The sequence below is a fragment of the Sciurus vulgaris genome, assembly GCF_902686455.1.
Source record: "Sciurus vulgaris genome assembly, chromosome: 11".
In the NCBI taxonomy this organism is placed as follows: Eukaryota; Metazoa; Chordata; class Mammalia; order Rodentia; family Sciuridae; genus Sciurus; species Sciurus vulgaris.
The window spans coordinates 80,945,143-80,963,688 of NC_136472.1; the positions used below are offsets into that span (position 1 = coordinate 80,945,143).

The following is an 18,546-nucleotide window of genomic DNA, read 5'->3' on the forward strand; positions in this document are numbered from 1 at the left end:
TAGTAATGTTTTAGAAATGTAAACCTATAAAACTGAGGAATTTCCTGATACTCAGATTATGGTATTTTTCTTTTGGCATTAAAATGTCCTTCCTTCTATAACATGATGGCAATAATAAAGATCAGTTAAATTATATATTATAATTGGTTTAGTATTTTTAGATATCTTACTTGATGTAATTAAGTTGTTGATGCCACATCAGATCCCTGATTTTTTTTTTTTTATTCTGAAGTTATTAGCCAGGAAAATCTGTAAGTCTGAGAGCCTCCTCATTTAGATAAAGCCACACTGAAGGACAGGAACCCCAACAGGTATAGATTTATTTCCCAACTCATCTGAGGTACTTTTTGTATGCATTTTCTTAAAACTTTAGGACTGAGGAGAAAGGGGAGGAAAGGGTTTTCCCACCCCCAGAACAGGAAGACTGAAGTGCACTTCAGGTGTGAGATAAATGTGAAATAGCAACAGTCCTTAATTTTTGAAAGATTCACTTCAGTGGAGACAGATGACTCAAAGAAGACTGTTGAAGGCTCAGAGAAAGGGTGGATTTCAAGTTTTTTAAACACTAAGAGGGCTGAAAGATAATATTTTCACATATCATAAAGGCAGACATATGGTTAATTTATGTAAAGTACTGTTTTAGGTAAAAGACATGGCTTGTATCCTTGAAAATGGTCCCAGTGCTGATCTTGTGTTCTTTGTACCTACTGTAGTACATGTTAAAGAGAACATGCATGCTTTCAGTTTTGAGCAAAATGTCCTAAACCAGGTGTCTGCTGGGATGGCTTTGGGGTGTAGGTCCTGTATTATTCAGGAACACATGCTTGGTATGCATTCACCATCTTGATAATCTGAATTTTTGAACAAGGAGCTCTGCATTTTCATTTTGTAGTGGGCCTCAAAAATTATGTAGTAGATGCTAGAAGTGGAGGTGGGGTTGCATGCTCTGCCATGTGCTGGGCTTTATGGGACAGGCAAGTCCATTGTATCCCTTAATTTATAGATATAGGGCTACTATGGCTGCACTCTGTTGGCAGGAATGGGCAAGGACCTTATCTCTGGTCTCTGAGGACTTGCTCAATGTCATCACAGATACACATACTCTGCTTTCAAACTAGAGTACAAGATCTAGGTATCATAGTCAACTGCTCATTCAATATTCAATGAAGCACAGGTATTTGTATTAAAACTTATGTAATATTTAACATGACAATAAGGCAAACCCTGGAAAAAGATACATGTGAGCTAACATTTCAGATGTTTAATGAGAGGGTAAATTGAGTCAAAGGCTTGGTACTTCTGTATACTCTTAGAAAAGAGTGGATAGCTTAACCCCCTGAACTTCAGATTCCTCATCTTAAAACTGAGGGAAAATAATACCTATTTACAGACATATTGTATCAAATAAGATTAAATATGTGAAAGCTATTCAATAAAGCCATATGGCATAGTAAGTAGGGGCACTGGACATCAAGCTTGAGTCTTAGTCTCAGTTCAGCCTCTATGAGTGAGCACTGACCTCAAATTTTCTCATCTCTACAACAGGGATAATAATAGAACCTATCCCAGAGAGGATTCGTGAGAATTAAATAAAATAAATCCATACAAGTTACTCAAAAACTGGCACACAACAATTTGTATTAGCTACTTATTATGGTTATTATTTTTAAAGTACCTATAAATATTCATTATTGTTTCTGTTCTTACTGACTTAGAATTAAAAGGAAAATGGATCTGAAATTTAACCCATAATAAATACAGCTTTGTCTGGTTCAATGAAGTTGAAAATTTTAATCTGAGATAATTACTGAAAAGGAGGGCTTATTATTTGAACAACAAGCAGAAAGGATCTTGATTAGGTTGGGAACAATTTGTGAGCTACAAGAAAATCAAGCAAACTTTTAGATAGAGTTAAACTCTCTCCAAGCAAATCACATTCCTAATATATACACTTGAATGATTCAGCATTTACTGCATGCCAGACTGTACAAATGTGGACTAAATCCTCCATCTTTTTAGTACCAGAAGTCCAGTGGAGGGGCAGGGGAGTCAACAGGCAGGAAGAGAGCTTGTGAAAGCTGGAGAAGAGCAGTTTATAAGGTGCTGAGGGTCTCAGAGGAGCATGTGCTCTCTTCAACTGGTTATTGATGATTTTCTTAACACCTTGTTCTGTTAAATCATCATGTTCAATTACCACTCAAAAAATTCATTCAAGGAATGTCAAAGAATTCCTAGGGTATGTCAGGTACTGGTCAGAGCCCAGATTAAAGGATAAATGTGTGTATCTATTTCCTTGCTCCCAACCTCACCTTCAAGTCTTAGGGTGAGAATGACTTCAGTTTTTTCATGCCCTCCCAGCTCACCATTCTCTCCTGTGAACACTCTGTGTTCCTCCTTTTACTGTTCTTCCTTTTCGAGCCAAAGTTGTTTGGTTGTTCTAGAAAGTAGAAATGTTGGGCTCAGGCTAAGCACCTCCTTTGGAGTTGAAAGATTTCTGGAAATATGATTATTATGAGGTGAGGGTCAGGAAGCAGAATCCAGGTTGGTGGAATAAACTTTTCACTTTTTAGGGGCATAACAGATATTTATTATTTATCTTTCTATCCTTGGAGCCTAGCATGGTATGAGGTGGATGGTTATGGCCCAGAAAAGTTTTCTCAATGGCTGGCTGGCTGAATAGGTGAATTAATGAACTATAGGCCATCTGGATATTAATAACAATGAGATCTGGATTCTAGATCTTGTCATAGAAGGAAAGAGGAAAAATGAGATAGTCAATGAAAGGTTCATCCATGATACTGTTGCCCCTCTACCTATAGAAACCTACGAATTAAAAACCTTTTTAAAATGATTGGCAGGCTATGATTTCAGGGTATGAAGAAAACTCCTCCAAATCCCTAATGACTCCTCCTCCTTTCTATTTCTGGTATAAAATTAGCTATCTGAAGAGAAAGCCTTTTATTTGACAATTAAGGATGCAATTAAAAATGCAAATGACTGAAAGAGTGAGCATAATACTAATGAATCTCAAAGTATAAAGGAAGAGTCAAATTTTATTCTGCTTTAGAGGAGGCACCAGTTTAGGAGGCTGATTCCAAGCACTCAAATAGATAAAAGCACTTTCTCCTTACCTAACAAATTCCATATGACAGGCTCCATTGTAGACTAAGTTTAACTTAATCCTAACAAGAGTGTGAAGTAGGTATTATGTCCATTTTATAAATGAAGACAGTCAAGATTTGACAATCAATAAGCTGGGAATTCCAGACGAGAAGCTAGGTCTATCTCAAGGAAATCAATTTAAAGTACAAAACAAAGAGAAATTCCATTAATATGAATTTAACTAGTGTCCCTGCATGATTAACTTCATCTTCACAGCATCATAGTACAAAAGCATGATTTTCTATGACAGACATATTTGGGTAAAGAATTTTGCTTGGATACAAAGCACCTTTGCAGGTTATCTTTAAACATCTTTGATTCTTCGAATAAGGTTCCTTCTTCCTCTGTGGAATGGGTATAATAATGATGTCTATGTCAGTGGACTGCTCTAAGATTTAAATGAAGTTAGGAGTGAAGCTCTAGCATGTAAGTTCCTGGGTCCCTCATTATGTGGTCCATGCTATCCATCTGGACTTTGCAATGACCTTTCCAGTTCTCTTTTGGTTTCTAGCTAGACTTTCTCCAAATTTTCTGCTTCAGCGTACTCAACTGTTTTGGGTACATGATCACGTCTTTCTTCCAGAAAGATTTTAAGAGAGAAGAGTAACTCTGAATTGACTTCCTATTCTGCAGTAACATGTCATCTTTAATAACTTTCCCTGTGAATAAATGGTGATGCTACTAAATAAGAGTATATGAGTGAAGAATTGAGAGGCAGTACAAATACTACTGTCAGCTAACCCTGTGAAAAATACTAGGCAGGAGGGTACACATAGCTGACAATAACATTCTCTGGGAACAGTGGCTGAGAGCATGTTGGGTCAATGTTGAGGGAAGAAAATAAAAACATGACTTATAACACATTCTACAGATTTCATGGTCTCTTCCAGTTGAGTGAAGGGATATGCTACCATTCAAAGGAAAACAGATACCCAGAGTCTCTTACCTATATGATGATGTAGCTTTCCCTTCCCACAAAATCAGTCACATAGGAATAACCTGTTCCCATATATAAAAGGCCATCAGAGCTGAGTGTCTTCGGTGGGATTTGTTTTCTCAGTTATATCCTTGATATCACTTCCAGCCTGAGTTCTCTGGAATAGAAAGCCTAACTGTGTTGGGAATGAGGTTTGACCTTGCTCTCACCCTAGTCCTCTCACTGAGGTGGGTAGGTTGTTTGTGCATATCTAAATCCATTATTAAATTAGACCTAGATTAAAACAGAGTCAGACTTTAGGAGACAAATAAAGTAGCTTGAATGATCTTATAATGTCAAATATTTCCTGGGAAATACAGAACTATCAGGCAATGCCTGGTCTCGAGGACACAACCATCTCAGTTGGGATTAGACTTCCATAGAATTGTTTAAAGACCTTGATTTTTTTTTAACCTGTGTTTTTATTTTTTAATTTTTAAAAATTTTATTTATTTATTTTTACAGATTGCAGTTTGATTCATTGTACACAAATGGGGTACAACTTTTCATTTCTATGGTTGTACACAATGTAGATTCCCAACATTCATGTAATCATACATGTACATAGGGTAATGATGTTTGTCTCAGGCCACTATCTTTCCTTCCCCCTGCCCTCTCCCCACCTCATTTCCCTGTATGCAATCCAAAGTTGCTCCATTCTTCTCTTATCCCTCCACACCCACCCTCCCTGTTATGTATCATCATCCACTTATCAGAGAAAACATTTGGCCTTTGGTTTTGGGGGATTGGTTTATTTCATTTAGCATGATATTCACCAGCTCCATCCATTTACCTGCAAATACTATAATTTTATTGTTTAAGGTTGAATAATATTCCATTGAGTATATATACCACAGTTTCTTTATCCATTCATCTATTGAAGGGCATTTAGGTTGATTCCACAATCTGGCTATTGTGAATTGAGCTGCTATAAACATTGATGTGGCTGCATCACTATAGTATGCTGATTTTAAGTCCTTTAAGTATAAACTGAGGAGTGGGATAACTGGGTCAAATGGTGGGTCCATTCCAAGTTTTCTGAGGAATCTCCATACTGCTTTCCAGAGTGGCTGCACCAATTTGCAATCCCACCAGCAATGTATGAATGTACCTTTTTCCTCACATCCTCACCAACATCTATTGTTGCTTGTATTCTTGATAATCACCATTCTAATTGGGGTGAGATGAAATCTTAGTGTAGTTTTGATTTGCATTTCTCTTATTACTAGAGATGTTGAACATTTTTTCATATATCTGTTGATTGCTTGTAGATCTTCTGTGAAGTGTCTGCTCAGTTCCTTAGCCCATTTATTGATTGGGTTCTTTGTATTTTTGGTGTAAAGTTTTTTAAGTAAAGACCTTGATTTTTACATTGTAATATTATCTTTCACCTCTAGATAGGAAAGACAGACATGAAATTCATTAATTTATTTAATTAACAAATATTTTATTTAGCTCTGTGACATGAGGCATTAGAAACAATAAAATTAAGATATTAACTGGGATTTGCAGATACAGCATTGAAAGGTACCTTCATTTCAAGGAACTTTACCATGAAACCTTCCTAAGGACAAGAGTGATCACTATTTTAACAAACTAGCTTCAAATACTGGTGATCTTCTGCATACATGTAATTGTGGGAAGCTTTGCAGGCATGTTTTAAGGTTTAAATTAGAATAATAATTGCAAAACATAAAACACATGGGGTATTGGGGAAAAAATTCTTAGAATGGTGAGCTGCATACTATATACTACAGATCCAGACTGAACAGTTTGAGGAAAGGATGTTCGTGTTCATGTTCTTATTCATCTCTGTACTTAACATCGACTGCAGACTGGTGCATAGTAGGTAATTACATGCACCAAGCTTATTGAGCAAAAGAATTCACGTTCTCATGAGTCAATGTATAGGAAAGTTATGTTAAACAAGGGGACAAGCAAAACTTGTGTTAGCAGAAAGTTTGAGTAAAGTGTAGAATGAGAGCACCTATAAAATAGTGTTTCAAGTTCCAAACAGAACTGTGAGTGAGGGACTGGAAGAATTCAGAGGGGAAGTATTTAGGGACATTGATGTCTATGAAGAAGTGGAAGGGTCAGTTGTTTATGTAGTGAGTTTTTTTTTTTTTTTTTTTTAAGTTAAATCATCTCGTGACTCCTACTGAATTCTCTTAAGGTTCTTTCTCTGGGTACAATCTTGTTTATGCTGAGAAATGCCTGAGGAGTTGATAAAACTGAGCATTCTGAAATCATGGAATCCTGGCTTTCCTCTTCTGGCTTCATAGGGTATGGAGCAACCAAAATTTAAAAGGTTACCAAGAAGCCTGTCTTCCTTTCCTTGCTGAAGAAAGCAATGGGACAAGGGAGGTTCATCCCACTGCTGAGAAAACAATATCTGTTTACAACTAGTTCTGCTGTCTCTTTGTCCTTCAGGGAAATGGTGGGTTTTCTAATGAATATCACCAATGCTTATTGACTGCATTCTATGTGTTTTACTTAATCCTTACATCCACTTATGATATCCCATTACTATTCTCATTTTCATAGAGGTTAAAGTAAGAGAGAAAGAGAGATCTGTCCAAGGTCATACAGTTAGTAAGTGGCAGGACCATGACTCAAAGGATTTTGTGTCCAGCAAAATCTACAGCTGTGTTCTTAAACACCACCCTCCAATGTCTAACAGGACCTCTATGCCTGTGCTCATGTGTGGTCTGGTTCTGTGAGTTTAAGGAATCATTTAATTCTCTGAGTTTCAGTTTCTCCACCTGGAGAAATGAAGGCAATATCCCTTGACTTACAGGGTTGCTGGGAGAACATATGAGATGATGAATGTAAAACACCAGAATAATGGTTGACATGAAGGAAGTGTATGATAGACATTCCCCTCTACTCCCATTCTTCATCTATGGCCAGGAAAACTGCCCACCAACTAGACTCAACACTGAGTCTAGGATTTTCTGAGATACTAAGATACTAAATGTAATGTAGTCAACCTGCCCTCTTCTGTTTGTCTGTGTACTATGTAATGGGTCTGGAATCCTCCTTGTTTACCTGCAAGCTCTAAATCATGGCCCATCAGTGAGTTATTAGTTCAAGTTAATAGTTTGTGACCATCATTTAAAAAATCAAAAGCCAAAATCACATAGAATGGAAAATAAAAAAATATACTGTACATAAAAATGTTATTATTTAATGAAAAATTTCTTTCACTTTTATATTTCTTTCACCTTTATGGGGTCATGATAAAGAATATTTTTTTATACCTTGGGTCAAAAGATTTAAGTATTTGGGTGAACTCATGTAAGGCCTTCAAGTATCAATGAAAATTATAAAAATGCTGAAGAAAGAAATTGAAGACCTTAGAAAATGGAAAGACCTACCATATTCATAGGTTGATATAATTAATATAATCAAAGTAGCCATATTATCCAAATCAATTTACAGTTTCAATACACTGCCAAAAATACAGTGCCCAAATATATTTATTATAGAACCAGAAGACAAAAAAAGTCCTAAAATTAATATAGAAGAATAAAAGACCCAGAATAGCCATAGAAATTCTAAGCAAAAAGAGTCTGCAGGCATCACAATATACCTGACTCAAATTGTACTACAGAGTTATAATCACAAAACAGCAAGGTATTAGCATAAAAACAGATTCGAAGATTAATGGAAGATACAGAGACAAATCCACTCAAAGACAGTCATCTGATCCTTGATAAAGGTGCCAAAAGCATAAGTTGGAGAAAAGACAGCTTCTTTAATAAATGGTACTGAGAAAACTGGATAGCTATATGTAGTAGAAATAAACTAGACCCCTACCTTTCACCTGTACAATCAACTCAAAGTAGATAAAAGACCTAAGATTTATGTCAGAAACAGTGAAAGTAGAAAACATGAACAACACTCTTAACATATTTGTACAAGCACCAAACTTCCTTAATAAGATGCCTACAACTCAAGAAATAAAAACTAAGAATCAATAAGTGGAATAGCATTAAATTAAAAAGTTTCTGCATAGCAAAGGAAAAAATTAAGAATTGAAGAAGGAACCTACAGAAAGGGAAAAAATCTTTGCCAGCTATTCTGACAGGGGATTAATAACCAAACATACATAGAATTTTAAAAACTTAACACTAAACAAACCTAATAATTCACTCAATAAATGGGTAAAAAATCTAAAGAGACATTTCTGAAAAGAAATACAAATGGCTAACAAATATATGAAAAATGTTCAAGATCCTTAGCAATCAGGAAAATGCAAAACAAAACTACACTGAAATTTCATCTCACCCCAGTCAGAATGGCAATCACCATGGATAAAACTAACAATAATTACAGGCAAGGAAGTGAGAAATGCATTGTTGTTATGCATTGTTGGTGGGATTGCATATTAGTACAACCACTTTGGAAAGCAGTATGGGGATTTCTCAAAAGACTAGGAATGGAACGACCTTATGACCCAGCTAACCCACTTCTTGGTGTTTATCCAAAAAAACTAAAATCAGCAAACTACAGTGATACAGGCACATCAATGTTTGTAGCAGTACAATTCACAATATTCAAGTTTAGTCCAGGTGCCCATCAACAGATGACTGGATAAAGAAAATATGGCATATATACACACAATGGAGTTCTACTCAGCCATAAAGAAGAATAAAATATCATTTGCTGGTAGATGGATTAAATTGGAGAACATCATGCTAAGTGAAATAAACTAGACTCAGTCAAGGATCGAATGTTCACTGTCATTTGCAGAAGCTAAAGAGATAAAAGGAATAAAAGAGGGGATTTCACTGAAATAGAAGGGAGAGCAACAGAGTAAGGAACCAAGGGCTAGGGAGGAGGGGAGGCAAAGAGGAAGTTGATAAAATTATGCTATATGCATGTATGGACATATCATAATGCATTCCAATTTTATATATAACTATACTGCACCAACTCAATAGGTAAATAAATAGAAGGAAGACCAATGCAGTAGAGAGATGGGGTAAAGGTGAGGGAGGAGGGAAAGGAAGAACATAGTACTGGGGATTGAAATGGAGAAAACTATGTATATGCATTTATGAACATGTCAAAACGAACTCCACTATTATGTATAATTACAATGTACTAAAAATTAAAAAAAAAATTAAAAGAATCAATTCAGTTCCTCCTGCATTATGGTACAATCAAGATTCCAGGGCTTTTTAGGGCTAAAACAAGTCTTTTTATATTTTACTGCATTAGCTGTCTTCCATTTGTCCCCACTAGACATGAGTTTCTTGTAGACATTAAACATGATGGTTACTGTCCTCAGTCCTCCATGTCTTTTACAGTTTAAGCATGGAACATACACCTCAAAACATGCTTCATGAATGCATGAATAAACCCTAGCAATCATAAAACTGATTGCCTTTTCAGTACTGATCCTTAAACTCAATTCACAATAAAGAGGTTATTTGCTTGAACTTTCAAAATTAGTTATCTTTTATTAACAAATGACCATGAGGTAAATGAAACTAATTTCTGTAAGATCTTAAGAAGACAAGATGCAACCTCTCTGGGATGAGCACAGTGGGGGCAAGGATTGGTGTTGTTGTTGGTGGTGGTGTTTGTCTGTGTGAGTAGGTTAGAGGAAACTCTGAGAGGAAAAGCAATTTTGTGGTGTAGACAAATATTGTACTAAGGCAGTTAAACTGTCATAGAACAAAAAGTTCATTGCCTTTTGAATTTAGGTTTTAGCTTCATAGAAAAAATGAATAACAAGGAAAGTCTATATGCCCTGTAGCACAGATTATCTTATATTAAAAATCCAAAGAGGTCTGTGTTTTAATTTTTCCTCTCAATTAACCCATTTCTCAATCCAATAGCTAACAGAAGCCAACTCAGAATCCAAACTACATTCAACAACTGAAATGCCATAAGCTTAGACCTAGGGGGTTGAAATGACACGGGAGAAGGATGTGTTGGGGGAAGAGATCTGATTCTGCCACAAACATCCGTGGAATCCCAGGCAAACCTATTCTTTCCTGGGGCCTTGCTTTCCTCTTCTGTGAATTAGACAGTGGATCTGGGGACAGCTAAGGTTCCTTCCAGATTTAGGATTATATAAAGCTAAGCAAAATGAGGAGAATAATAGTCTAGGATGTCAATTTCAGATTAAAGAGGCATGCTCATCAGCTTATATTTATACAGTCTGAGAAACCCTGCTACAAATTTATTTCGAGAAAGCAAGTAGTTGACTTTCTAAAATAAGCATACACCAACTGGCTTTGGTCCTATTTCAGAGCTCTAGATGAATCAAGTATCTCTATGAAAATCTTAGAGTCAAAAGTGGTATTGTTGGTGGAAGGGGAAGTCAAAGATAGAAACCTGCTGAATCCTCTTTGGTGAGAATTCTGTTTAGGCTTTGCTGTTCCATTTCATGTTCTTGCTTTTTTTGTTGCTTTTGTTGTTTGTCGAAGTCGGGGAGGGGTGTCTATTTTTATCACTTTGCTTGAGAACAAGGCCAGGGGTTCTTACAAGTTCCTTCCTTCTGATCTTACTATATGCATGACCCATATTTCTTATTCTGTGTCTCTTACAGACATTTAGATGCTGAGGTCAGCCCTCTAAGTACTACTTACGTATTAAATGAATGTGGAAACCAAATACTATATTTGTATATATTTTAGGGATTTTATTGGGGAATTTTCTAAGAAGGGTCAAGTGTTTTTGACTCTTACTTAAAAGTTTTCTCCTTTCAATACAGTTTTCAACTACTACTTTCTTATTTGTCATCCTTTCTTTCTTAAGGTGTTTTATGTATATATAGTATATATAACATATAATGTATGTATATATAAAATATATAAATATATATGTATGTGTGTGTGTGTGTGTGTGTGTGTGTCAGGAACAATGAACTTTTAAGGCCTGATAAACAACTGGTGATGAGATGTCACAGAACAGTTTTCCATTAAAACATTTATAGAAAGCACATAACTCTCTAGAATAATACTGAATTCAAATCAATACAAACAAAGTCAACATCAAGCATAAAGGAAATGATCAGGCATATTTTCTTAGACTGATGGTGAGCTTAGTCTTGGGTTTTGGTCCATATATTAAAGATGTATCAGAAATGCAAATGTTTCTTATTCTTCAGTAACCTATGCCAGGAACTTTAGCCTGTATCATAGTATTTTTAAAGAATAACTTGATAAAAGCAGGGACCTTTAAATAATTTAACCTAATAACATTTAAAAAATATTTTCTTAAATGTAAGGTCTTTCAGTAGCACATGTGGGTTAATTAGAACATAATTCATTGTTAAAAGATGGTGCCTTTGTTTCCCCAAGCCGGATTGCTCACACAGTGCAGACCAGAGTAAGAAATGCTCCGTTGCCTACCTGACATAGAGGGAGCGTTTCTGATTGGTTCGCAGGGACCCAGACCCGGAGCTCATGCTGTGGTTCATCATCTGCTCTCGTAGGTCATGGATTTTGGCCTCAAATCGAGCGTAATCTGGGAATGGAAACAAAATGGTAAATTTGGTTCTGTGCTGATAAAGGAGAGAGGAGAGAGAGAGAGGGCAAGGGTGGGATGGGGTGGGGGGGCCGTGTGTGGAGTGCAAGTGCAAGCGCACACATTACTCTATTGCCAAGGCAGCCACTCTTGTACTTATTGGTTCCTTTGTCAAGCAAAAAGGAGATGCCCTACTCCAGAAGAGTATGCTTGCTCACTATTATTTTTTCTTCACAAGCACTCACAAAAGAAGAAGGAATCAGTTACTTCACAAAAGTCACCAAGAAAACATACTGCCATCAAATCCTCAGCTTGTGCAAAGTCCACAGGAAAGATAAGCAAGCAGTGGGAGAATGTGGGGCAGGATGGGAGGGAGCATCCTCCTGGTAATGGAAATGTTCTCTATCTTGGCTGCAGTGGTGGATATAGGTATCTGAAGATGTGATTAAATTACATAGAACTACACACGCACATACACACACACACAGTATAAGTAAAACTGAGAAAATCTATATAATATTGATGAGTTGTTTCAATGTCGATGTCAATAATATAGTGCTAAGTTTTGAAAAATGTTACAATTGGAAAAAACTGAGTAAAAGGCATATGAAATCTCATTCCTTACAACTGCATGTCAGTCTATTCATCTCAAAGTTTAACACTTAATTTATAAAAGAGAGAAAACAAGTCAGTTGGATTCCCAGCACTAGGAGGTGTTGAGTCTGTAGTTACTCTTAGCTTGATAGACTAGAGATCACTGTTTGGTGATAGTTGTGTAGGAAATGTCATTTAATTTGACTAAGTTTATTTCTGAGGAGGGCTGCTAGAAGTTGACCACTAGGTATCATACCTCAATTGTCCCTATAACTTTGCCTACATACCAAACTTCACCAATTCTAAGATGTGCGATATATTTAAATCAGGAGAGAGATGTTAAAGCTAGGGGTAGAAAACATGGTCATATAAAATATATTTTAGATATATTGAAAAAACTTGAAAAAAGTATATATGCTCCAAAAATCAAGGAAATAGAGGTATTGCAATACTGTCACGCTACTCATAGGAAAAAATTTACCATGTCAATCTAATAAAAAAGAGGAAGCACAAATAAGTTTAAAGGTACTTATTAACAAAATTATCATGTAAAAATAAAGTTTTTGAAGTTTCAATATTCTTGATCATAATCTAAACATTTTTCTATCATGGCCTTGGCAGAGGAGTGTCTTGCTTTAATAAAAGCCAGTAGGCAAAAATGGACATGGTGGCATCCTCCTGTAATCCCAGTGGCGCAGGTGGTTGAGGCAGGAGGATCTCTAGTTCAAGATCAGTCCTGCAACTTAGTGAGGCCTTAAGTAACTGAGAGAGCTCCTATCTCGAAATAAAAAATAAAAAAGCTGGGGATGTAGCTCAGTGGTAGAATATCCCTCAGTTCAATCCCCAGTACAAAAGGAAAAAAAAAAAAAAAAGAAAAAGAAAAGAAAGAAAAGCCAATAGGTGAGAGGCTCAAATTACCTACAGACGAATGTGAAAATGTTAATTCAAAATATAATTACAAAGAAGTGCATCATGAAGAATTTTAATAGAGGTCTTTAGTGTACTTCAAAAAACAAATTGATGTTCAGTTCAATTTATTCACAACTTTTATGAAAATAAGAATGACTAAATGAACATAATAAAAGATGATCTACTTAGAGAATATTTCAAATTCTTTATAATAAGAAGTTCCATAAAATTAATTTAAATTTCAACTTACTGAATATTTATTAGTTATTATAGGGCAGGCTTTTCTAAAAGATCTGACATTAGTTTCTGACAATAGACAACAAGATAATAAGCTCTAAATGTTAAATATGTTTAAAAGTTAGTACTCTAAAGATAAACCATAAGAGTTTCTAATAGAAACCATAATTTCTAGTGCTTAAGGAAGGCTTCTAAATTTGGAAGTTTTCCTGCTAAAACTTAGCTTCAAATAATTAGGTCCTAAATGGTTAAATAAACAGAACACATATTTTAACATACAATCTACTCCCTATAAATTAAGACAATTTATTTCATTCTATTTTACTAGCAAGAGAAAACACTTATTTCCATTGATATGATACTGTTTGCAGATTTAAATCATTTTGAGCAAGCCATATTCTCTTGCTACACTAAAAGAGGCAATTAACATTTATTGCTGGCTACATGGCAGACTATGTTCAGAGCTTCATGGGCCTTATGTCATTTATTTAAGTTAAACAAAATTAAATCCATGTATAAAAAATTAAACTATATAGGAAATAAAATTAAAATAAAAACTGAATAAAATTGAAAATATTTTAATATTTCAATAATAAAAATTGAAAGAATAAAATTCTTTATAAATAAAAATTGAAAGGTCCTCTTATGTCTTCTGCCTTTCACTACCCTCTTTCTCTCTCACTGTTATACTTCCCCATAGCTCACCCTAAATGTGGACATGTATGATTTTATGTTGGATGTTTTTGCATGTATACACACAAAAACTTCACACCTGAGACCATGTCTACATGTTGTGCTGAGATTTTTCCCCTTTTTAACAGTGTAACATGAATTTTTTTCCTACCTTCTACCAAATATATAAGTATTATTTAAAAATATCCTTAATTATATTTCCTAGTTTAGACTAGTTTAACAATTCCCATTTCATTAGATATTAGGCCTATCCAGCTTTTCGCTTCATAAACAGGGCCCTCAGTGTATGCGTGCACAAAAACCATTCAATGCCCCTTAGCATTTCCCAGAGAGAAGGACTGATCTGGTCTAAGACACAGAGTGTGAATTCTTAGCTTCCTCTGATTCATGCTCAATAATGCTATTTGATAAATATACCTATCTCCCCTAGGTACCACTAAATCTCCCTCTGGAGACTTTGGAGTCTAAACTCTACAAATTTGATGAATTTACTGTTGATAATAAAAATCGTGAAATTCCTCCATCTGTCTGCCTAAGCAATTTATTCAGTGCCACTTCCCTACTACATTTGATCAATCTACTACTTTATTACATTTATCATACCAACCTGCAGTTATTTGAGCAGTTGCCCATTTTCCCACTAGACTGAGCTCTCTTAGGTAGATGCCATATTTTACTCTCTCTGGAATTCTCTGTGCCTATATAGTATCTGACATGCAGGAGGCATTTAATAATAGGTGCTCAATGCACATTTTCTGAATGAATGAATGAGGACAGCGGTAACAAACAAAATCATTGGATTAAAAAAAAAAAAAAAACTCAGTTACAAAAATGCCTGCAGGTATTGCAATTGCCCAATTTCAATGTTGTTTTGCTATGAAGAAAGACAACATTCATCTTACGTTTTTCTAGAATAAATATGCAAATGCCACTTATTGTTCTCCAGGCAATCTGCGATCTTCTTATCTCATCAGATCACACATTGGAAACATTTCTCTAATACTTAACATATTAATACAGTCAGTACTTTGTCAGGCTGTAAGGACTTTGTTGTAAGGTCTTATGATTAAGGCAAGTAATACCACAGAGGATACTTGCCTTAATAATAAACTGTATTTTCTTTAACTGTATGGCTCATTAGATACCCAAAATATTCTCTGCAATGCTTTTGGAATGTTTGACTGGACTCATATTCTACACTGTTTAAATTCCCCATGACAAATGATTTATATTGCATTTGCCTTATGTGCAATTCATTCTATTCTTTACTTCTCCATTTTGATAATTATCTTGAACATAAATCTTATGTTCAAAGGTGTTTATCCCTCTCTTTGTTCCTTTTTGAAACCAAAACTGAGGTATTTTCATCAGAGCAAAATTGGATTTAGGTTTACAAATACAAATGGTGTGTGTTTGCAGGTGGGGAGTTGCTTCTCAGAGATCAACAAGTTTGCAGTTGAAATGCTCTAGAAACAAACAGGAAATTAGCTACATAAATTGTGAAATATTAATCTTTGCTTTATAAAAATGCTGAAAATTACATTTTCAACTAGTTAAAATACAGAAACCTATCACAACATTTAACAGCCATCCTCTTTCCCTTTCCAAAATGTTTTTTTCCTATCTATGATCTCCCCCTTGGAACATTTTTCTATCAAATCACTGATACTCTTTATCAATTACAAACCTTATGAGAACATTCAAATTAGGATATAAAGAGGAATTCATGTTCACTGAGCACCTGCAACAGGCTGGGATCTATACCACATACTTTACAAATATTATTTCTCCTAAAAAAGTTCCAAGGTAGGTATATTACTTTAGAGATAAAAAAAAAAAAAAAAACCAGGTTCAGAGAGGTTAACAAATTTCACCAGTCAGAGCCACTAGGTAACACAGCACATTAGACACAGGGCCGGGATTCAATCTTGAATCTCTGTGAATCCATTTTGTTTCTTTTATTTTACAATACCACAATTCTTTGTAGTGTAAGACCTTCCCAAGTCTCTATGCACCCCTCCTGACATCTTGCTCTTCCCTTCATCTACTCTATTAGTTATGTGCATGCTGGTCTTCTCCTCTACAACTCCCCAAGCTCCTCAGTGTTGAGATGCCTTATTCTTTTTCACATTCTACTTCCTGTGTACATAGGACTCTACTAGGCACTTTGCATATAGTTATGAACAAGACAGAACCTTAGAGCATTTGATTCCAGAATGGGACACTGACAAGGAAATTAAGTATGATAATGCTGAGGTGGAGAACAACATTAAAGAGGCAACAACTATTCTGACTGATTTTGCATGCAGTAGATGTTTGGTGAATGATTTTTACATTACAACTTATTTATTTATTGGGTTTTCCTCTGTAACAGAATCAAACCACTAAAAGTCAAACTGCTAAGCAAATATTTTTATGAATACTACCTCTAGTTAATTCTCCCCTTGACACACACACTTTATGTATAAGCCACATTTCATTTCTTTTCCTTTCCCCTTTTGTGAATTGGTTCAAAATCCTGGTCCTCCACTTATTCACTATGCATCCTTGTGAAAGTTCTTAACCATTCTGGGCTCAATTTGCTCATAAGTAAAATGGGAATCATAATTGTACCTATCTCCAGACATGCTGAGAACATTATGAGACCTTGTAGATATGAAAGGTTGGCTCTTGGTAATAACTCTCCTTTCCTTTTGTTATTTTCAGATGTAATTCACTATTCTTGTTCATCACTTGCAAAAGTTATAATCCCTTTTAGTACCAAGTGAAATGGAAAATTATATCCATTCCTACAGTCCTCTGGTATAGCCTCTCTCTTCTATTATGACTTGATGTGTCTACCACATCAAGGTAGGTATATCTGGGAAACTTGGCACCAGGATGGAACTTCTCACCTGCTGGGTAACCACTAAACAGATTCCCAGGATCATCTCACAAATCCACAGTGACTTGGAGCTCAGAAGAATGATGCCCAATTTCAAACCTGTCTCTGTTTTCTACAACTTCAGTGACCTCATCCATTAGGATTATCTCAAGAGTTTGAGCTACTGATGGACCCATGGAGGGAGAAATATGAGTGGGAACACCAAACATTGCACAGTGAGAGAGGCTCTGCCATACATTTGTTTCCTTTGCAATTTGTCAAAGATGAACAAGAAAAGGACGTGGAGAGAAAGGGACATTTTTACATTGTTGTTCAGACTATAAATTGGAACAATCACTATGGAAATCAGTATGGAGTTTCCTCAAAAGGCTAGGCGTTAATCCACCATATGATCAAGCTCTAGTACTCTTTGGTATTTATCCTTAAAAAATTAAAGTCGTCATACTACAGTGATTTATGATACCCATGTTCATAGCAGCACAATTCACAATAGCCAAACTCTGGAACCAGCCTAGGTGTCCATCAACAGATGAACAGATAAAGAAAATGTAGTACATATACACAATGGAGTTTTATTAAACCATAAATACAAATGAAATTATGTCATTTGCAAGATAATGAGTGGAACTTGAGGACATTATGTTAAGTGAAATAAACTACATTCAGATCAAGCGTCAGATGTTTTCTTTGATATGTGGAAGCTAGAGAGGAAGAAGAAAAAGAATGGTGGTTGGGGGGATCTCATGAAAATTGAAGGAAGTTGGTAGAGTAGAGGAAGAGGACTGGGGCAGGGAGGAGGATAAGGAAAGGGGAAATACTGGGGAATGATACTGGCCAAAGTATATTGTTATATTGTGTGCATGTATGAATATGTGACATGTGACAACACATCCCAACATTATGTACAACTATAATGCACCAATAAAAATATGGAAAAAAAGATGAGCAAGAAGACTCAGAATATAAATGCATCCTACCATTCACACAAGAAGGGAGGCATTGCCTCTAGGGAGAAGGCTGGAGTTGTTTAATGCAGTAAGATTCACCTGCTTTGATTCAAGCTGCCCACTTGCTCACATTTTCAAGACTCGAATGGCCTACCTGGTTCTGAGAGAAGGAAATGATAAATTCAGTGGATGAGAACAGAGCCTGAGGTCATGGGCATCCCCCAAGTGACTGGTGGGCAGCAGTCCCTCCACAGTCATGACCCCATCCAGCTGTCTCACCATCAGCTACCAGAGGAAGCAGTAAGCAGAGGACATAGGGTTAGTGCTCTAGGCTAAGAGGCCAATTGTCAGTCTTAATTCTGTCATTTAATACCAATAAGACCTTGGGAAGTTGCTGAGCCTCCGTTTGTTCATCTATAAATTGTGAGATTTACTCTCTGTCTAGCTGTGAGAATCAAAAGGAGTTTTGATATGAAGCATTTCAAAATGTATTTCCTGTAGGGGTTTCTGTCAGGAGAAACGCATATCCAGTCCTTAGTAGCACTAAGGGCAATGGTAGCACCCTTTTCCTGTTTGATCGTATGAACATGGGTGTAGCTTTAACAACTGGCAAAATCATAGTGCTGTCCGCAGGGTTCCACACATCCAAATGACAGAGA

The 18,546-nt window shown here is 35.9% G+C and overlaps 1 protein-coding gene across 26 annotated transcripts in view; it reads right to left on the bottom strand.

Annotated features, from left to right (window-relative positions):
* Positions 1-18,546, bottom strand: part of DLG2 (discs large MAGUK scaffold protein 2) — a gene marked incomplete at its 3' end in the record, with an annotated part of 2,081,919 nt that overhangs the window by 159,967 nt on the left and 1,903,406 nt on the right. For 25 of the 26 annotated variants that reach the window (XM_079105558.1, XM_079105557.1, XM_079105560.1 and 22 more), the window contains one exon: positions 11,509-11,623. In XM_079105558.1, coding sequence (XP_078961684.1) covers positions 11,509-11,623 — 115 coding nt within the window. Of the gene's footprint in view, positions 1-11,504; positions 11,624-18,546 lie in introns of those variants that run through there. The other variant, XM_079105552.1, reaches the window with a different exon arrangement.